The sequence below is a fragment of the Hippocampus comes genome, unplaced genomic scaffold (genome assembly GCF_001891065.2).
Source record: "Hippocampus comes isolate QL1 unplaced genomic scaffold, H_comes_QL1_v1.1 scaffold261, whole genome shotgun sequence".
Classification (NCBI taxonomy): domain Eukaryota; kingdom Metazoa; phylum Chordata; class Actinopteri; order Syngnathiformes; family Syngnathidae; genus Hippocampus; species Hippocampus comes.
The window spans coordinates 30,442-53,462 of record NW_017805824.1 but is presented as its reverse complement, the minus strand read 5'-3'; the positions used below and the strand labels follow the sequence as shown (position 1 = coordinate 53,462).

The 23,021-nt window shown below is 40.4% G+C and overlaps 1 protein-coding gene across 2 annotated transcripts in view; it reads left to right on the top strand.

Annotated features, from left to right (window-relative positions):
* Positions 1 to 23,021, top strand: part of LOC109525910 (RNA-binding Raly-like protein) — a 38,477-nt gene that overhangs the window by 1,906 nt on the left and 13,550 nt on the right. The window contains exons 2-3 of one of the 2 annotated variants that reach the window (XM_019886789.1): positions 2,479 to 2,574; positions 4,453 to 4,528. In XM_019886789.1, coding sequence (XP_019742348.1) covers positions 2,487 to 2,574; positions 4,453 to 4,528 — 164 coding nt within the window. In that variant the 5' untranslated portion in view covers positions 2,479 to 2,486. The remainder of the gene's footprint in view (positions 1 to 2,478; positions 2,575 to 4,452; positions 4,529 to 23,021) is intronic. The other variant, XM_019886790.1, reaches the window with a different exon arrangement.

Below are 23,021 nucleotides of genomic sequence, written 5' to 3'. Positions count from 1 at the left end.
CAAGTGAGTGTGCTCGCGTGTGTGATTGTACATCAAAAAAGCAAAAAATGTTTTCAAGAAAAGGCATTTCAAATGAAAGCTGCATGTACACAAATTCTCACAGGTGATTTTTGAACAGGACTACTGCCAATTTTGACATTTCCCTTTTTAATAGGATTGAAGCTGCATCTGATCGTAAGGTAATACATTTGGGGTTAGTTGATTGACCCCGTCAGTAAAGTTAACGGTCTTGAGTGCTGCAAGGAAGGTCGAATAAGCAATGAAGAATTTTGCTTCCGCCCACGGTGGCGGCGGACTGATGAAAGTCTTCTGAGAAAGTAGAAATGATTGACTCCTTTATGTAAGGAAAACTATTATCAATCCATCCATCCATTTTCTAATCTGCTTATTCTCACAAGGCTCGCGGGAGTGATGGAGCCTATCCCATGCAGTCCTCGGGCAGTAGGCGGGGAACACCCTGAACTGGTTTCAAGCCAATCACAGGGCACACATAAACAAAAAAAAAACATTCACACAAAAGGACAATTTCGAGTGTTCCATTCACCTGCCATGCATGTTTTTGGAACTTTGGGAGGAAACCGGAGTACCTGGAGAAAACCCACGCAGGCACAGGGAGAACATGCAAACTCCACACAGGAAGGCCAGAGCCGGAATCAAACCCCGCACTTGTGCACTATGAATCCATTGTGCTAACCAGTCGACCACCGTGCCGCCGAAAACTTTTCTGTCACTATTTACTGTATGTTACGCTGTGTATGTAACAGTATATTATGTTACTTGACTTATGTTACTTCTGGAATTATATCTCGAACTTAAACAGAGACTGTAGGTTTTGATAAAAGCTTAAATTATACATCGCTCGAAAGATTGTACACTGAATCACTTTTCACCCATTCACATTAACAAGCAATGAGCCATTATACGTATCATAACATTTATTGTTTAAAGTGTGGAGTGGTGAACACACACACACACACACACACACACACACACACACACGCACACACGCACACATGCACGCGCGCACACACACACACACACACACACACACACACACACACACACACACATTGAGACTCGATACTGCAATCGTAAACCATCTGAATTTTAGTGTGGTTCCACCAAACAAAAGAAAACGATGCCCCCTGCATTGTCACTATGACTGATTTAAAACAGTCTTTATCGGCCTTGCTGAGGTTTGAAAACAAGCAGTCTGGAGTTTATGGTTTCCACTTACTAAAGAAGACATCAGGGAATGTTGGTCGGTTTTTTTTCTTTCCAAAATACATAACTTAAGCAAAAACCGACATCCCAGCATGAGCACTCATAAAACAAATCTAATGAGATATCATCTAATCTAATTTCAGCTACCGCACGAGAATGAAACGGGTCAATATATAAAGTGCCTTTGGTGTGTTCATCAGAATCACTCAATCGTCATGAGAATGTCGCAGAATAATGAAACTCTGAGGTTTTTACGATATGTAGCAAGAAATTTGCACACATATCCGTACAATAATAAGTCTCTTAAAATGTGTTTTTTTTTTCTTTTTTTTTGCATGTACATTGTTTGCTTGCAGTTTGTTTACAAAAGGTGTGGGAGCCAAGTCCCCAAAAAATAATGCAGAATTCAATGTTTTGCCACTTAAATGGGATGATGCAAATGTCCAATAAATAGACAAACTGCAATCTCTTTTTCCTGGGCCACTCAGAATATAAAAATGAGCATCCTGTTGTTTTTATACAGGTCTCGTATTGGATCTCTTTGGCGTACCTAACATTGTGCTATATGTTAAAAACCGTCCTCCTGATTGGCTCTGGACTTAATAAGGTACCCAAGCAGTTTAAGCCACATGGTGAGGCAAACCACTATCACAGTGTGGTGGTTTAATGTTTTCTAAAACAACCTTGGTAAGTAAATGGGCGTTTTAAACAAGCAAATAAATACAAATACAAATAAAATATATTTGTATATTCGATGCTGGCCTCAATTTAATCGTCATCTTCATGCTCTTGGGGCTTAGATGTCAGCTACGCTGACGCACCAGAGGAGAAACAGAGAAGTTGCCCAGGGGGTCACCTCTATTTAGCCTCATAGTGTTGCGAATGTATCTCTTCTGTGCTAAGCAAAAGCCCAGACATGTGTTTTTGTGCACGCATTTGCAAACCACACTTAATTAATTGTAGCTTGCAGCCATTTGAGTGCTTCACTGCGTGAGTGTATGTGCAGTTGGCCCAGTCACACTCCATTCAGCACCCATCTGTCCATGTCTTCCTCTCCTCTCCTCTCCTCTCCTCTTCTCTCATCATCCCCTTTTCTACACTCTTTTGGAAAATCGAGACAAAGCTTTGAGCAGCTGACACCGTACTGTGATGTGTGATGTCAACAATGAGTTTGTTGGCATGTTACAAACTGAAAATGGTTCATTGTTATTTGGCCTGTTGCATCGTTCTTAGTAGCGTGTTTGTAATTGACAGGCAGATAAATGTCAAAGATGGAGAGTAGTGATGTGAACGGCAGGAGGGCAAAAATAAAGGTGAACAGCTGGCTCGCGATGGCAGGCCCAATCAACGGTAAGTGATAGGAGGTGAACGTGAAGGACAACCCCTGACACACTTAATGGCCGCTTTTCTCATTAGCGTGTTAAATGATGGTTAACAGAATTGTTATTTACAGTACATCATTATAAAAATGGCTGTAATAATGATAGACCAAATAGGATATCCCTCATGTTGTGTTAGCATTAGCATCTGCGCTAATGCTACTATTCAGACTTTTGTGTGGTGCTTCTTTAATTGCACATTTAACCTCACGGATTTGCCTGTTGTAGGACAAATAAAGGTTTATTCTATTCTAAAAATGCTTTACAATGGTTTATACAAGGTGTGCCAGAATTCCAACACAAGGCCAACACATAGTTGCTATTTGTTAGCCTTGAACTGCTACGCGTTGTGAAGTAAAGTAAGTTCACTGCCACCACCCAGCGCTCTTCTGTAAAATTTTTACTTACAAGTCAAGGCAAAGAAAAAGCACCATGACAGATTGGATTGAAAAACAACATAAAATGGGTCACCATTATCTCAAGGGAATGCTGTATATCTTTTTGTGACCCTTTTCTGACACACCTCCTGTTACATGTTACAATTAAAGCATCTAATTACGGTTAAGCATGCTACCAGCCATTTATGTTGATTTACAAATGCTGTATTAAGTTACCACAGTAACTAAAGAGTTAATAGCATCAAACTCCGACCTCAGACAAGGTTAAAAACAAGTTTAAAAGAAATCAGTGTGGCCCCATAATGGTCTCTTTTGACATCGGAGGCTACGTAAGGCCAAACAAAACCATGCACCACTTTTCTACCAAGTGCTATAGTTTAGTTTGTTTGCCACAGTTCATTTTGGATTGGTAGGCTTGCATTTCCCTTCTGACATAAAGAACATGTCATGTGAATGAAAACTGACCATTAAGTTAACAAAGAAAAGGAAAGTAACAGTAATATGCAGTTTGTTGATGTAAGCATGAAACTTGGAGTCCTTTTTTCGTCCTAATATAGAGCAATTTATTTCAACTGCATGGCAGTATTTGAGTCGGTGTATCGTTCGTTCTTTCCATTTTCTAAAACTGAAAAAGTGACTCATTATTTTATTGTTGTTGATTAAATCTGACACCAAGAATGAAAAGTGCCTGCTCAGTAATTCAAATTACTCTTGCAATTTGTTTTCTTTTGTGTTAGATTTAACAAATGAATGAGTCACTTTTTGTTTTTCGACTCAATTGTAAATGAAATGAACAAACATCTCACTTTTTGGTTGCTTGCTTCTCATTCATAGACGATAGTGTGTGTAGGTATATCCTCCACAGGCATTCTGAAGCATACCACTGCAGCAAAAGTGTGTTGAAGAATTGGATGGTTCAGGTTGGGTTCTAAAGATTCTCAGACCCTTTTAACGGTGAGGGGGGAAAAAACACCATGGCGTGCCATAGATTGATGGAAACAAGGCTTTTAATGGATGGTGTGTGAGTAAGTGGTTCCATCGAGACTCAAACGAAGAAAGTAAAATAATTCCTTCAACGAAAGCTAGGCAAACTTGTGAAGCGCCCTGTCTGGTTTTGTCTATCCATTTATAAGTTAGCAGACCACGTCATGCTTCATGGAGCATGACATATGACGTTAGCATTTGACAGATTGGTCTATATTTTTCATTTTTGTGTTGCGAGAATGATTCCAAATTCAAATTGTACCTTCAGCAAATGCAAAGGTACCTCAGAATTGTAGTATGAAACCCATGAGCAAGAATATTTCATACTTTGAAGAGGGAAGGTTGAAGCACAAACCAGATATTTTATTCTATTTTTATTATGTGCTATAGTACTGTGTTGCCACACTGTGCTGTGATGTCTTTTTTAGTGTATCTGTATGAAGTTAATGGGTTGTTCATGCTTGCAGACACGAGCATGAGTGGAGACCTCAAGTCAAGTCGCTCCAGGGCAGCAAGTAAACGGGCCAGCAACACCACTTATGGGTGAGTGTCACACACACACGCACACGCACACGCACACACACACACACACACACACACACACACACACACACACACACACACACACACACACACACACACCTGCGTGCAAACAGATCTTTGTCTACAATTCAATGGCTGCACCACCTGCATTGCAATCGATGCAGCATTATTTCTTAATGTTGTATACCAGTTGAGTATGTAGTATGCTATTGATTTTCGCCGAACGTGCTGTCTACACCACTCAGTGTTTTAATCTATCATCTGATGTTGTGAATGCTTATGATATCGTCTGATTACATGTTATTGTTAACGGTTGAATACAATGAGAAGGGAGCCACGCTCAGTGTGCGAGCTGGCTGGTGGAAGGCAAGCAGAAAATAGAGAAAGAACAGTATGGGCCTGTAGCGGAGGTTAGTGTGTGTGTGTGTGTGTGTGTGTGTGTGTGTGTGTGTGTGTGCGCGCGCGCGCAAGTCTGTCATCTCTAGTGGAAACAATTGTCTTTCCAGGAAAACCACAGCCTTGGAAAAAAAAAACAATATTGCTGCAACCTGGAATAAAGAATGTATTGGTGCAACTACTAATATTATTTCAAACTGAGGGGAGCAGGAGATTCTGCAGATAGTGACATGTAATGGTTTGAGGAAAAATCTGGATTATTTTGTTAGTTCTGTCAATGTTGTGTTTCAATGGAAAATGGTCATATTACAAAGCCAAAGGGACTGAAACAATACATAACTTTATTTTATATATATATAAAAACGTTCTTCACAATAATAAGATCTATGCAGCCCTACTAGTTAAAATGCGGGATTCTGATTAATATTGCTTTTGTGGGATATGAGTTAAGCAGGATAATCCACCCATTTTTTTCCATCTCAGGAGGCGACCATGTGCACCACTTACTGTCGACTGAAAATGACATCACAGTTGCTCAGGTCTCAGGTAGCAACCAATCATGTGGCTCAACTTCAGAAAACAACTTTGAGGTCATTTTCAGTTGACAAAAAGTGGCAAAATGGCCGCCCTCTGAGATGGCTAAAACGGGTGGATTTTCCTGCTTAACTCATATTCCACATACATAATACTAATTACAATCATGTGTTTAGACTAGTGGAGGCGCATAGAACCTGTTACTGTAAAGACATTTTTGGGGGGGTTGACTTCCCCTGTACTGTATCAAACCGTGGTTTAGACATCGAGTTACAAATCAAATCTCAAGTTTGAGTTCTTACAGCCCTAATACAGGTACAGGTATAGCGTATACAATATTATGAAACTATTGAAAAGTGTTCAGTGAATACGATGTGTTTTTTGGCACCCTGTATTTGTCATTGTCTGTTTTCATCTTGGCACATTCCCCTGAACTTCATCCTTGGCTGCAGTTCTAAAGGCTAAAGCACCACTAATGTGCGCAAGCCAATTTTTTCTCTGTAAACTGAAAGCGCTGGTGAATATTAAATAATGTATGAATATATTCAAAATACACTGTAAGACATTTACCCTACGGCCCGAACAGAACAATAAAACAAACACTACAAGGAAAATAATATTAACAAATGTCATAACTTGTTTGCCCCAAGCCTAATGAGCAATTTCATGAACATTCTGTGCTTTCATTGAACTGGGACCCTGCATATGTTTGCTTCGCCATACTCCCAAATAAACACTGATAGTTCGGCATCGCCGCCAGCTCGATTCCATGCCTCTCTTGCTGGGCTTGCTTCACCATATCATCTTATCCAGTGTAAATAATGCAGGACGGACATGCAATATTAAATCCCAAACATGTCATTTTGAGCGGTTAATCCAGCCAGGCTGCTACCTCCTCTGTCGCCCAGTCTCAGGCCATCCTTAAACCTCCCCCAACTCGATTTGCCCATTCCTCCATGTAGTTATTCAGCAGTATGCGGCCATGCATTAATAGGGTTAGTCACACAACACCCACACACACAATGTACTGCCACAACCGGAACACACCTGAGGTATTAGCCATGGTATCGCCTCGGTCCACCTGATAATTCACTGAAATGACATGGTATTAGAGCAAAACAGGTCAGCTTTCTGGATGGTTTAGGTTCACTTGCAGCAGTTCCCAACCTTTCCAATACCTCACACCCTGAGAAAACTTTTAACCGCCCTTGTATCTCATTTCAAGGAGATGAACAATTTACAGTGGTACCTCAATTTACAAGTTACCCAATATGGTATCAGACAGAAAAGGACTCCATGGCCTATTGCAGTTACTGTTGGTACAATATCGGTAGTGTTAAAGATAAAAGGACAGGTAGAATTTCAGCAAGACTTTTCAAATAGATGCATGGATAATATTTTTCCCAATATTTTGACGATCTTGGAAGTAATTAAAGCCAATCTTGTGTTGTATAGCCTAGGATAATCAAAACATCCACTTCTCCTCACTCGCAGAACAAAATGTGACCATATGCTAATTAACAGCAGTTATGTTTCCCTGTTTAGGATTTAGTGGTTGCATTTTCTCTGTTGGGAAAGTGCATTACAGCTTGTCAATTTGCCTCAAAACTCACAATAAAATCTTTGAGAAATGAGCAACTACAAAAGCCTGATTGACTTCACACTTTTCTCATACAGTACAGAACCCAGAGATATAGTGAACACCACCGGCGGTGTCCAAGATTTTCAACAAACACAGAAAATTACACTCCAGAATTGCAGCGTCCTGATACAACTCCAACTCCATATCACTTGACCTTTATTAGAATCAAATACTTTGTACTCTCTTTCACCCAAGTCTGTTCACTTCCTCCCTCATTAGGATGTCCTTCTTGTCACACACACACACACACACACACACACACACACACACACACACACACACACAGGTATCTCCATGACACCCCCAGGTCACTTGGACCCAGCTGTGGAAGTAGTGATGAGCGAAGCCAATGTTTCACAGGCCAGATGCTTCTACATCATCAATGTGCTCCAGTGCACCACTACAAAAGCTCACTCTATTGTATAGGAAGGCTCAGCTGACAGCGGAAGTGTGTATGAGTGAATGTGTGTGTGTGTGTGTGTGTGTGTGTGTGTGTGTGTGTAGCTCTACTGTATGTAAGAAACTTCTTAAAAAAAAAAAAAAAAGTACATTTTTTTTAGGTTTTCCTGGTTGTATACTCGATGTGTATATGTCTCCCGGGATGAGAAGCAGAGGTGGACCCAATAACCTAATGAGACAGACATGCACAAAGGAAAACATGAAACTAAATTCAAAACCAAAACCAAAATCAACAAAGACAAGTCACAACATTTAATTCATTTCTGTCGACTGAAAATGGCATCACATGTAAATGGATTGTTGGCAATTCCACGGTACTTGTCGTGTTATATTTTTTCCACATTACCACTTTTGATTGTGAGATTAGAGGGCAAAAATATATCTTGTCGTCCCGAAAGATCCATTACTTGAAGGTCAAATCCCTTTGGAGTCCAAAATTTAAAGAGTGACCTTTACTTTGTGCAGTTATAGCCTCACCAGTGGAACCGTACACAGGGTTCATCTTAGGATCTGCTTCATTATGCTATCACAGAAAATGCCCCCTCTTTATGGAATTTGGCTTCTCTTGCTGCACGTATTTCATTCGCTCATTTTGTTTGCGTTATGAGAAACGTTGTTCATGGGGGACACTGATTTACTATGGATTGGGCTGTGTTACAAAGCAGGCCACGTTTAGTACAAATTAGCCGTCAGCTGTCATTTTATGAGTTTATGTTCGCGTAGCCACATGCAGAAACAGTATATAACCACGACTGACAGAATAAAGGCACCCCATAATAAAAACAAATGACGCTCATGGTTAAGATTAGCCATCCATTGTTTGAAGTACAATTGCAGCTCTTTGCATCTTCAGAATCATATCCTCCCCCCATTTCGTGCAACGGTTGACGTTTATTTTGACAAATTGTACAATTCATCAAGTCGGTGGCTCGGCAGGCTTGACATCTGTAAAACCACCAGAGATGGAAAAAACGCACAGGCAATGTTAATCTTTCTGTCTGGGTGACATCAATCTGCTGCAACATATTTTGGTGACATTACTTTGATTGTCACATAACAGCTGAGACTGCCATGTGTCCCCACTCTGCTGTATGCACGCAACTAAAAAAGACTGTATAAAAAGAGAAGGACGCGTCCGAAACCTTCTGTTTTATTTTTTAATGGGAAAATGAAGCATGATGTTCAGGGTTCTTAATTAACACCGGCCAACTGCAGATTAAAATTCAATTTGGCGGTTGTTGAGGAAAACCTACTAGCTAGTTTGGCCAGTGAAGATTGGAGCTTGGGTGACAAAAACATTCTCTTTTGCCCAGACACATCCACCTTTTTACACACTGTCGGGACATCTGGGAAAATTCTTTAAATTCATGAAAATGTCCAGCTTGAATTGTTTTTCATGGGACCATTTAGAATGTGTTTAAATCAACTGACATTTTGCACGACAAATAACAGACCGAGTGCACTGTGTTGCTATCGCCGGGTGTGACGTGGGGACTGCCTGAGGAGAGCCCTGAATAATAGGCAAATAGAAGTGTGTGGAGCAAATTTTTACTGCTTACAAGAGGAGAGAGTTCATTTACAAAGTTGACTGACTTCTTTACTTGTTAGACCTAGGAAGGGATCCAATTAATACCATAATATGAATTTCAGGCTACTTGGTTAGGCCATCAGTCTCTGTTTAAAGGAGTTTAAGTCTGTAGCAAAAAAAAAAAAAAAAGCGAAAAAATATTTACATATAATCTTACTTTTATGTAGAAAGAATATGTTCCTTGTGCAAAAAGCAATGTTTTTGCCTGACCATTAAGTGAAAAATGAACAAATAGGTTGCAAATAATGAAAGATTACATCACGAGTTAAAAGGTCCAGTTGTTTTGTACTGTTCATGCCTATTCCAGTTGACACAATTACTTTCTTTTCATTTATCATCTCTTCAGAAAAAAAAAAAGCAATTCATTCAGCTGATGTCTGCATCTTGATAAAATTAAGTTAAATGAAGTGGATCGTAACCTATTCTCAAAAGACATTAGATGAAAATGAGGGAAACATTTTCAACAATATTTCTAATATTTTTCCTTCCAATAAGATGGTTGTTGTACATCTTAAAGCATCCCCTAATATTTTTTTCCTGATTTGGAAGCCATTTGGGCATATTTTCCAGAGATCCCAAAATAAAATCTTTTCGGGCGTGGCACTTTTCAATTGCTGACTGAGTGTTTTCTTCATACTCTATACACATATTTGTAATTGACATGTTTTACTGTATTACATGTTCATGTTTTTACATCTTTAAATGTTCTGACTGTATTATCCATTGTAGTTGGCTGCCATTTTATTGGAAATGGTTACAGCGAACTACCATTGTAATGCACAGATTAGTTCCCTCAAGGTACGTCGTAACGAGGTTCGTCTTTATTACCCATTTGGATTTTGAAATTTGAAGAACGCTGTATGAAATGATATTTGTAGTTAGTCAGGAGGATAGCAAATGTACTAGAGTAGGTCGTTCTCATGTGCACATTTTTTTGGGGGGGTCAAAATAAGTCCCATTGTTCAAAACTAAGCTGAAATTGTACAGCAAAACTGATTTTATTTTAGCTACATGTCACAAAGCAAAGCCCAGGAGTAACAATTTGCTGCAGACTGGCAAATAATGGCAGACAGCAAGGCCATCCGAAGAACCCCCTGCTTGTTGTTTCTGTGAATTATAGTGTAATGCACTGCACATTGTCGTTATTGTATAACGGATGTCGTGGAGTTGGAGGCATGGTACGGCTGGGGGGGATTTGGCTTCGTAATGCAGTTCAGTGCTGTTATGGCTTTAAGAAAATTGCTGTCCTTGAACAGGGTTTGTGGCAATTCTGATGGCCCTGTAGCACCAAGGCCCGTAAACTTGTATTTTCATTTTGAACACGTCAGACTCCACAATCAATCAGCCAGACTGACAATATACTAGCTCAGGTATGGCATCAGGCTTAAAGCTCATCACCATCACATCACAGTTTATACTACAGTGGGGGAGGAAGAAAGAAAACACCACCAAATTGCTCTTGGCTTGTACTTTGCATTACAAACAATTGTCAGCATGAGCGGAACGGAACAAAACATCCTCAAATGTAATTCTACATGCATTACGCTTCATCTATTGAGATAAATAGTGCAGTGCTGCACTCGCATGCAACCCCTCTCTTGAAAGTAATCTGTTCAGCTCGTTTGGCTAAAAGAGTTTCGATTAAGATAACAAGCACGATGCTGAGAGAAAACATCGACCAGGTGAATACCATCTTGATGAGGTAAAACATTAGTATGGTTCTGTCATATTAGCAATTATCGAAAACCGTGGTTCTCAAATGTTTTACAAATAGCACCCAAAAAAAAAAAAAATACATCGCTCACCAAATTCCACCATTATCACCAATGTTCCCTCTAATTTTCCATGCGACTGAGCATTCACACAAACTTCCCTGAGCATTCCTTGGACCGCGGTGAGCAACATCAGACATGCACAGTTTTTTTAAGCATAATTAATTGAGCCAGTTTGTCTAACTATGGCCGCACATTGTCCACTCATAAATAATGGGAAACATGTCATTTAATAAAACACAAAAACTCCTAGTCACCTGAACTTTTTGTCATAATTTTGTCATTTTTATTCTTAATTTGTCTGTTTAGGTTTCTTTGATATCACTGTTAACATGTTTGAAATCAAGATTTCAGTCAAGCAATAAATCAGTCCGTCACGCAGTCCTTCCCTCTCACCTCTAAAACTACGTTTGACGGTGTACATATATTCCGCGCTACAATTTAATGCATCTCCTCATACCTGCATGCTCGTTTTAAAACAGCTTTGAACAACCAATGTCTCTGAAACAAACGGATCCCTGCGGGCTCCTCATGCGCCATCCTCAAGAGGATGACAAGAAGCATTTCAATTTTTTTTTTTCGGGGATTTGCGTAGAGGCAAAAAATAACAACAAATATGCTGTCAAACCAAAGCCTACACTATACTTTCTTTAAATTTCGGCATTCATCTCTTCGTCACTCTGGTTACCATCCTTCCTCGTACAGATGCTATGACTTTCTTCCTGTTGTCCTTTCCCTGCTTGAGATGACGTGTGGGCTGTAGTGAAGGAAAGGTCAGCGCAGTCACAGGTGGATGTACTGCTGGAGAAAAGGTCATTGTGCCCCAAAAAAAAAGAAAAAAGGTTGAGGGGCGCATCTGCTGGCTTCACTGAGCTGCAGAGAGTAACAGTGAGGAAGCTTGAACGAAGAAAGAAGTGAGTGATAGAACGCAGACGTGATGCTCGGCAGAGATATGGTCAGTCTGGAGCTTTGTGAAGGTGAGATCGTAGGGATGCTTTTCCAACTACAGAAACAGAAACATGTTGTTTAATAACATCTATCACTTGCGCAAAAGTTATTCAAAGTGAATTTCATGAATGGATATATCCTAAATATACGAAAATCTGTGTGTCATGGTTGACATCATATTTGTTCATCGTTCGGTTAGCCGCACATTGAGAAACTTATTGAACTGTCGGAGAATTAGTCTTTATGCATTCCCGATTGTCCACCAATGGCTTTGCCGTGATTCAAAATGTGAATTGCCGATGAACCCCATCGAAATGTCGCAGATGGCCAATCAAAAAATGCCCTCTCATACAACATTAGCTTTCGCAACCAAAATATTTGTTTCCATTGACATTGTATAAGCGAGGGGCAAGAGAAACCCGCTATTACCAAGCCGGTACCGTTAAAGTATATTAAAGTCTGTTCATTTTAGCTTAGAATCTGGGGTGCACCTAAGTGGTGCGCTGGTGCACATGACCACTGGAAATTGAATATTCCAGTGGTCCAGTTGAAGTCTTTCACCGCACTTTTGTACACTAAGAACAATGCAGCTCAGTTTGTACCGCTCAGCTGCGGTCAGGCCAGCCTCAGATTGAAGTCAAGTGAGCCGCCACAATGATTGTTCCCTAGGGCCAACCGCAAAATAAAACCTAAGTGAGGCATTGATATGAATGGACAGTATTACTTGTTTCTCTTTCATTTTGAAATTGTGCCTTGTGGCACATTGCATCGGAGCCTTTGAACAACCGCCGTGACGGCTGGCTCCTCGCTATTGGCTTAAATCGCCATGAGACAGAAAAGAACTTTACAGTATCCACACACATTAATGATAGACCTTGCCTAGATGTGCTGTAAGTCTTTATGTTCATGGTGAAAAAAAATTAACAGCAAACAACAACCTCTGGTCCTCATTTGAGAACCATGCTAAATGTTTTATGTGCACCCGTGTTTAAAATGATACTTAACTATAGCTATGGTTTCATATTTGCCTGTGGATAATAAAATAAAATGTCAAAGTCTCTGTCACATTAATGCATTAGTGCAGTCACAAAATGGATGCCTCTGAAATATCTACAATCTTCATTTTTTTGTATGGTGCCCTGGGCAAACAGCTTCTTCCGTGACAAGTACGCTATGTTGGTTCAGGGCCCTAAACTATAATGTACCGAGCAATTAAGAAAGACAAATACGGTACACTAACTTTCCACTTGGCTATAAGTTTTGTTGTTATTGTCGTGGTCTATTTGTTGTGGTAACATGCAACAGTTTTGCAGATAGTGACCAAATCTGTTAAAAAAAAAAAAAAAAAAAAGTGGCTTCAAGCTGTTTATTGCCATACCGAGTTAATTTTTACCATCAAACTAAACAATAAGATATGGCAAATAGAATAACACACTTTTGCCATGGAAAGGTCTTAATCTTAACACTAACAAATAATGCAAACTGCCATAGACGGGCTAAGAAATAGCATCAGAATCATGTTGTTACAGCCCTTTAAGCAACGCATATTTAAAGACGTGGTGGATCAACATATGTTGTCAAGTAACAATATCACAGGCGTATATTTTTCAACCTCTGCGAACATTTCCACTACTGCTGCAGCTTACTGAGTCAGTTGTGAAACTCTTCTTCCCTGTTTATGGAATATCTCCATCAACCTATTTTTAGTTTAGACAAGCTATAACATCAGTAAACTTGACCCACCTTACTCTGTTTATCCCGGTCAGTTAGCACCGCTGTCCCGCATGCTTATCATTATCACTCCCTAAGGTTCGCTCTCCCTTCTAGTAAAGTCATCTCTATCCCAACTGATTAGCCCACACTGGAGGCAAAAAAAGACAAGTGGGAGAAACAGGTGGGAGAGGGCGAAGGGGGAGGCATAAATAAAAGACTGCTGCACAGGCCCGAAAGATAGATGGAGTGCGGTGCAGAGGGCAAGTGTGAAACAATTGAAAGACGAGTAGATATGGAAGGAAAAATGCAGAGAGCAAAAGAAATAATGGTCAGGGAACGTGAGGGGTGAGGAAAGTAAAATCGCGGGGGAAGCAAGTGAGCAGTGCGCCGCGTGTCATCAGCCCCCCTGGCGGGAACAATCCATCTTAAATTGATCTTCCAGCTTGGCCCAGCAGGGCATTCTGAATCAATCTCAAATTGATCTCTGTGCCAGAGGTTGGGAAAACTAGCAGTGGAGCTTATCAGAAATATAGTGGTGCTGGGAGGATCTGACAGGGAAACTTATCACACTGCACAACAGGAAATGGGCTCTGAGCCCCCGGGGTAGCAAGAGGGTGAGCCTGCACCCTTACACACACATGCACACAGATTGGATGTCTCTGCATGCGCCCAACGCAAAAGTACACATGCACCCCTGTATTCGGTACGACAGAGAGGCTGCGCTGTGCGCACATTTGTCACCAGACTTCACTCACACACGTGCAGTCTTCATTCATCCCACACCTAGAGGCACTTTAAAAAGAAATTGAGAAGTTTACCAGCCTTCAAGCCAATTTGCTTTAAGATGATATCTGCGGCCTGGAGCCCTTAATGACTTTTAACACATTCAATTCGTCCTCACTATGTCTGTGAGGGGCATCAGAGAGGACAATCAATACTTTGCATTTAGATAGTGAGTCAGTTCTGAGGAGCTTAATGTTTTTTTCAGGCCCAATAAAATGTTGACCACATAGGCCAAAGTTTAAAAAGTGCTTTTATAAAAAAACAGCATCAAAAGGAACACTTAAAAGATGAAACGGTGTTCAGAACTCAACACGTGCGCACGCCATATTAGGCCTGTCTGAACTATCTGAATGAATTTGCGAATTAAATTGTGAAATTATGCCTCTTGGGCTCTTTGATAATGTTTTGGATTCCACTTGCCACGATTAAAATAAAAAGTGCCAGCATTTCTATTTACTGTGTATTTCTAAGGCTTTGTCAGTTGCTCCTGCTTAAAAATTTTGATTGCAGTTTGCAGCATGTGAATAGAAGATGACCGGGGCAGGGCATGCAGAAAAAATAATTTATTTTCATTGTGAAATGCAGAAGCAAATCAAATATAGAAGTGGGTGTGTGAAAGTGAGGGAAGAGAAGGGAATGTTTGAGGGTGTTTAGGAGGCAGCGGGAGGCTTTTCTGTGGCCTAGAATGGCAAAAGCAAGGGGACTGAGTTTCAGGGTGTCTCGTAGGGCTGGGTGATATGGCCTCAAATTCATATCATGGTATAAATCGAATCCCTTCAGAGTAACGGTACACTGCACCATCTCAAGTAATAAACATTAGTGTAAAAATGAGCATGGAAATATTTCTGAATGAATGTCCCTTGGCTATGCAAAAGTGTTTTTGAGAACATTAATTGCACAGATGTCAAAATTCAACATTAAAACATCTTTTTAACTCAGCGCAAACTTTTTTTAGACTGTTTTCTTTTGTAGAAATGTCATGTTCGTGTCTGTAACTATTTCTCTTTACCTACCATCCAATACAGAGTCCCTCAGGGTTTGAGTAGACTCAGCAACAAATGGAACAGGTACTTGAGGTACTTCGTTTTTGAGCATGTGACAAAGGGGTTTAAAGTCGAATGTTCAAAGCAGCTTTTAATCACATTTCCTTAATCACGAGCTGTGCAGAAAATGAATGGATGGATGGATGGATGCGGCAGAGTTCATGCACACACATGCGCGCGCACACACAGTGCTGTTATATTTTATTTGAGAATGTTTTGCGGCAGTTGGCAAGGAAGTTAACTTTATCTTGGTGCCACCATTCCGCTTTGCCCTTCATGCTGTTAAATTGAAACATATAGCTTTTAATTCTCCAATAATTTCATGACAATAGCCCATGAAAACGAATCAGCGAACTAAGCTAAAATGGCAGGAAAGATTAATTGCTCTAGGCAGTCGCCAGTAACCTTTTAACTTTGGGCTGCAAGTCGATTTTGACAGGACCTATCGCCCAGTGGTAGCAACATTACCTCTGCCGTTCAACCTAATTTTTTTAGCATGACGAGTGGCAGCGGAGGCGTAGCTGTAAGCGCCATGGATGTCACTTGTCACCTTCCTGCTGTGTAATGCGGCTAATTAGCACTAAATATCCTGAAACCTCAAATTTTCCAATTACTGCTCCCTGTGAGACCTTTAGTGTCTTCTTTTTTTTTGGGGGGGGGGGTAAATGACAGAGTGTTGCAGCGTCCTTCCCTCGCCTTATGTAGTGTAGTGCATCAAACATGCCAATGTTAACTCAGCCTTATCGTATGGCAAAAAACTGTGTAGTTCTAAATCAGTTAATCATGTATTATGATAGACCCCTTATTGACCTTAGAATCTTAATTTTGCATTTAGGACAATTTTGGGTAGGGCCACAGTGACCCTCAACCTCAAAAATGTTTTGGGGATGTATGGACAAAAAAACCCACAGACATCAAAATCTTGAAGAAAGCCTTCACAGTTGAGTGGAAGCTGTTTTGCTTTCAAAGAAGACATATTTCTGTTTTCTGTTTAATCTTTCTGTGTGTCATGGCCATTTGCTCCAATGCTTTTGTCCACATAGTGGCAAAATAGTTGTGCAAGGTGGACCAAATGTAGCAAGTATGTGTCATATACTGGCATTCCCAACCCTAAAGACGCTGTAGTCATTTTTATAGCTTTGCAAGATGTGTCTCTGAGAGTTAAGATGTCATACCCTATGAATCCATTTTTATTTTGCAATCAAAGATGCATTATTTCCAAATATCAGCTGCTGAATAACCTTTCATTCAAACTCATCGAGGAAATTCACTTGATGAACCTTATCGTCAACCATGCAGGTTCAATGATTAAAATTACAGCTTCTACTTACAGTCGTGTTTAATCTTTTCCAGACATTAAGTATCCTCTGCTTTGTTATTATGAAACAGCATGATTCAACAAACGACACCATCACATTCATGCTGCCTGGAGAAGTTCCCTCCACTTTTCTTGTAATGAGCACTTCTGACAGGACTGTGTCAAAAAGGCCTTGATTCACTTCTGTCATTTAGTCGCCTTTTAGTGATGTCCTTGCACTTGACTTTGTTCTGCACTTACACCAAGTATCTTTAATAACTCTGAAACGCTTAGGTCGACAGCCAACTACGACCTTTGAGACTTGTAAATTCGTTAACCAGCCCTCTACCAACATGCTCTGCATTTTAAATAAGCCGTTTCAAATAGCCTTCATAGCTCACTTGGCAGTCACAACAAGGTCTAACTGTCAAACGTGCATAGCAATTACTGTATGTTGTTTTATCATCAGAATGGCTCATCATTACTATCCAAATTAACTTAAAAAGTCGGATGTCTTTTTTCAGATGGCCTTTTATATAAAGATACACACACACACACACACACACACACACACACACACACACACACACACACACACACACACACACACATGCTACTACCAGATTAAGCTACAGTACTTAATGTAAAATGCCAGGCTTCCGTCCTAAATCTGACATACTTTTTGGATCTATTTAAAGTGGTTAAAAAAGAAAAATCCCACCTGCAATGCAAATGTCCTTTCTCCTCATCATTCTGGCTTACCTCCTACCAGGTTCATTGCTTGGTCAATGTTATAACTGCGAACTCCTCAGATTAGCTTGTTTCATCATATACTTAAACAAGGAATTTGTGAGGCTCGCATATGGACGTGAACAATTGGGGTGGAAGGCAGTCTTCAGGTGCCCACTTCAAAGCGGTAATCTGTGATCTTCATTTATTGATTTATCATTCACATGTGGTGAATCATGATGTTCCACATAAACATCCTTTGCAGGTGTCAATCTTCTGCATGGGCTCTAGCCATGTAGATTGTGCGCTCCTGTGCTGAATTTAAAGGGAATGAGATGAGCCCCTTTCATTGGCCCGGAATCATGTCGGCTGTGTACACGCAAAACCTGGTTCCAACAGCCCTTGTCTGCGAAAGCGCCAAAAGAAAGAAAACTCCACCCATGCACAGTTATATCGTGACAGACTTGCACTGGGCATGAAAATAGGGCCCACGGCATCTACCCAGATCGTGTGTATGTGCACTCCCACGTGCAAGCAGTAGTAACTTGAGCCTGTACAGACATGTATCACTCTCCATGTCTTTTGTTATTGAATTGGCTTTGACCTGAGGCACTGTGATCTTTTTTATTCTTATCCTCATATTCTATTCCCATTTAAGCACAGGACAGACAAATAATCTGACTGGATGAAGTCACACTCAATATTTGCTTGCATGTGTCCTTTGCTATAGATGCTGAAAGAGCAGTTTATTCCAAAGGATTTTTGTTTTGTAATCACTGTAAACACCTGTTACACAGTGAGATTTGAAAGAGGGATTATGTTAATCTTTTGTTTAGACAATCCATAGCCATTAATTGTCTCCTCTCTCATTGCCATTTGTTCTCCATTTTGCAACATCACCTTGTTTCCTGTCAACTGAAATAGCAAGTAGCTCAAGGACTTTCCCAACTTGGTGCCTGAAAGCTATAAATTAAGATGTAATGGCACAACCATCTGCCCCTTTTTAGGAAACTAAAATAAATTGTTCTCTGTGCCAAGGATTTGAGAGCCCAGGACTTTGCTAAAAAGACAGGCACAGTCTTGTTTTCCAGGACAGACATTCTCTGGCCGATAGGCCAGTGGTGCATGAATCATACGAGGCTGTGCTACGCCTCGGCCCCGCCATACTGATCTTAGAGGCTAAGCGCATCAGTCGGGAATGTCCACACCCCGACAGCTGCGGGAGAATCTGACTCACCCAGCTCATTGTGCCCATCATCCACATGTTCTCCAAAAGCCATTGTCCATAAATCAGCAGTTTGGTATCTCATTTGAGTGTGTCAAGTTTAGATGTTTGTGTTGTACCACTTTTTGGCACCCGACATCACAGGACCTAACGCCTCATGACACTAGGGACCAAGACGCTGCATAGACACATATCTATCTATTTATCTATTTCCACACATAGACACATACGGTAGATGTCCCGTTTAGCCAACTGGATGCCAGGAAGATGCTCGGTAATAGCCAATGGCAGTGAAGCTGTAAGTATGTTGCATTCAGGAAACTTGGAGCTGCGATTAGCAGCCCACACTGTGTTTTTACCTTTTGTATCTTTAAATTTCTTTCGTAACACGAGGCAATATTTTCCTGTTGAGGAGTTTCGTAACTTGAAAATTTCGTATGTAGAGACGTTCGTAAGTAGGGGTACCACTGTAACTCACAACTTGCTCAACAAGCAAATCCCAAGTAATTTGGGACTTGCTTTAGACTAACTTACACATATACTGGAATCCCAACCTCTGCTGAATAGTGCCCGTTTTGGACCGGAGATAGCCGATAGCCTTGACAAGCTGTGTAGTCAAATGCAAAGATGGGCATTAGTTTCACCCAAACTTTCAAATACTTGAAGCGTTTTGAGCAAGAAAGCTTTATAAAAAAACTTTAAAAATAAATGAATAAATAAAAAGAAAAAAGTCTTGAGGGTTTTTTTTTTGGGCAGACATTGGAATTGTACATTGTAAATACATTTCCTTGGTATGGTTATGCTCCTATCATAAATGCATTTTTTTTCCCACATCATTCTGTTGCTGCAGAGGAACAATACATAGAGGGCAGAAGTACAGTGGCTGTAATGTGTCGATTGATTGACAGGAAATAGTCACTCTTGTGCGACAACAAATTTGGAAACAGCTGTTTGTCTTCTTCCTGTATTAAGCAGCCACTTTCAAAGTGTGAATTGGGGATTCTAAATGTCCCCCTCTGTTGACCTTTATTTTCAATTATGTTCCTATAGTTTAATTCATAGGTGGCATATACTGAGCTATCAACTTCTTGAAAATGAGGCAAAGTAACGCACTCATCCTTTGTCACTCTGTCCACTCCACTGTTATCCACCGGCCAATTGAGTGAGGCTTTACCATCAGCGAATGCACTTATTGGCATCAAGGAGCAAAGGGAGAAGCAATCATTCTTTCTCGGGACACTTTTTCTCGAGTCTCCTGCTCTCTGATGTATCTCATGTTGTCTGATGCTTTCTGTCTGTTGCGCCATCTCTCCTCACTCTCACTCTCGGTGCCTTTTTGATGCATCGACAATCCATCTACAGCTCCTTGGCTTCTTTTTTACGATAACGTGGCCAGCCGTGAAACCTAATGTGCTGTCAGACATTCAATGCAACATAAACTAAAGACAGGAAAAATGATTGCAATCGGAAGCACAGTCCTTATCTCAAGATGAATGAATTGCTTTCAGCCAATAATCCAACCTGGAGCCTCTCTCGTTGGCTCGAGTAGCCTTGCAGTGATAAATCAGCCCATGCGCTGCGTACTGTACATTCACACGATGCGGTCCGGTGAGCCAAGCGATAATGGACACCTAGGAGTAGATTACATGGTGCTGTATTACAGTATTGATATTCTACTACCATGAACATGTAATTGATTAGAAAAGTGTGCAAGTGAAAGTAGGCCCTTGAGAAATAATAAAGATGCAACCTTGAGAAATATTGAATCTCTGAATAATATGTCTAGGACATGACAAAAAATAAAAGTTGTACAGCAATATCTTTGCTATCACTTGATCTATATGAGGTGTCAGAAAAGACATAAAGAACACTGGTAAGTTGAAAAAGAAAGTAGATAAGCTCTGAGTCTCAGCTCAGCTATTCTCGATAGTAGTATCAACTGCCGCAACCTTTACAATACCCCAAATCAATAACAATTTACCATAACGCATTTTTGAAAGGCGTATTTCTTTCTTGGTTTTAATTGACAGTTCACAACTGCCAAGTGTCACAACATGCAACCATTGATATAAAATCTAGGAATCCGAAATCAGAGTGGATCCCACAAACGTAGACCAAGATAGATCAATTGACACAAAGCAAAACCGACAAATTACAAACAACCACGCTTCTAACAATGAACCAGGAGAAAATGCAATAAACGTGGGTTTTCTCTGGGTATTCCGGTTTCCTCCCACATTCCAAAAACAAGCATCGCAGATTAATAGAACACTCCAAATTGTCCCTTAATGTGATTGTGAATGCGAATGGTTGCTTGTCTATGTGTGCCCTGCGATTGACTGGCAACCAGTTCAGCGTGGACCCCGCCGACTGCCCAAAAACGGCTGGGATAGGCTCCAGCACACCCGTGACCCTCTGATCAGAAAATTGATGGATGGATGGATGGATGGATGGATGGATGGATGGATGGATGGATGGATGATTTTCATGCATTCAATTGAACTACATTGGTAAAATGATTTCTAAATTTCATACATACATAGAACAGTATGCATTAATAATAGCCTTATGTTAAACAATTTCATTTTCCAATTGATAAATTGGAAAATGAAATTGAAAAGCTGCCACAATAAAATGTGGATACAACTGTGTTGGTGTGCTTGGTATTGTGGGTGACTTAGTAGTCTTGAATGAAAATGTTCTGCAATGAGTAGAAAACACACCAATTTTCAAGTTTGAGAACATGAGCGAATGTTTAAAATATTGTGCCTGCACCATATATTTGAATATATGGAAAAGTGTAGCATTTCATGAGAAAATCATGCTATTTGAGCGCAGCATGTCTACCGTGGTTGTTGGATGGTGTTGTGGCAGACTTGCAATTTCAGGGGAGCATCACGGCTGGGTTTTGCTATTCAGTTGGCACAAGTACGGCCATTATCTTGAAAAACACTCTCCTTTGAACATCATCGTGAGTGTGTGTGAGTGCGTACGTCTGTGCGATTGTAGTCATCGTGATTCTAAAATCGACACCGGCGTAAATTGGACCCTCTGAAGTCAAACGCTGAACAATTCAGAGTTACATCAAAATGTTTAGGAAAACACCTCTCAAGTTGCACAAAAACACTGTCATGCTCTCGTGTCAGTTGATTGAACTCAAAGCTCTGCCCTGCTCAGTACAAAAGCGTTTAAGTCGACATAAGGCCATTTGGTCTCTCCCTCCCTCTCAGTGTTACAGTAATTGCATGTCATCAGATTGTGAGAACACATTTCACAGTTTTTGACTAATCCTTTGAGACGCACCGAATATTGCAGTGTGACAATATAAGCACCGAATCTACCAAAAGAAACAGTACATTCTCTTCTTTTACAATGAAATATAATGTTTCTGACACTTTCTTGTTTTTTGGGACGTAATCAGAGATAGAACATGGGTTGGTTTCAACTGGATGTTACACCAATCTGATCAAGTGGATCGAAACTATGAAACAACAAATACAAGACTGAAAAGGGTTTTAAATGCTAAAATGATGATGATGATGATGATTATGATGATTATGATTACAGATATGCTATTAAGAAACGCCCTTTGAGCGACACTGACTCACCGCCTGACTTGAGTTGTGCGTCACTGGCTTTTTTTACAAGGCGTTCCTCATTCACTGCATCATTCTGACCAGTGCGACACACTTGCTACTACTGTGCCACAAACTCTGCTTATACCATACAGTAAACATACATACTCTGTTCAAGTGTGAAGTGACTAAACTAGTCTGACTTTCAATGTGTTGTGCTTTCTCGCCCTCGTAATCAATGTGACAAGCTCATATTGGCCTCCTAATCTGTATCTTCTGCTCAAAAGCTGTACTGAATCCAAAACCATGCAAGGCCGCCAATTCCAGGAATCTTTTAGTGTTACGGTGGTTTACAAACCTGAATTTCACAGACAAACCAAGCACAAGACAAAGTTCCGTGCCTACTCTTTGAAAAACATACTTGACAAATACAATGTTGGTGGCAGTAACCGCGGTTGGATTCCAGTGGATGAACATAGAGAGTTATTCAGTGAAATCTGAACAAATTGTGGTTTCGTTTTATAAACTTGAGAAAATGAATACATTTTGACGCGTTTTATATTACATCTACATGCTGTACTATCTAACCAAAGGAGACCATACATTTTGCCTCGAGTATAGGTTTATACTACCATTGTTGGATAGTATGGTTCAGCTGTGACTGCTGATTTTAGGCTTTTTGGTATAAGGATGCACACACCCCTAGACACACACACACACACACACACACACACACACACACACACACACACACACACACACACACACACACACACACACACACACACA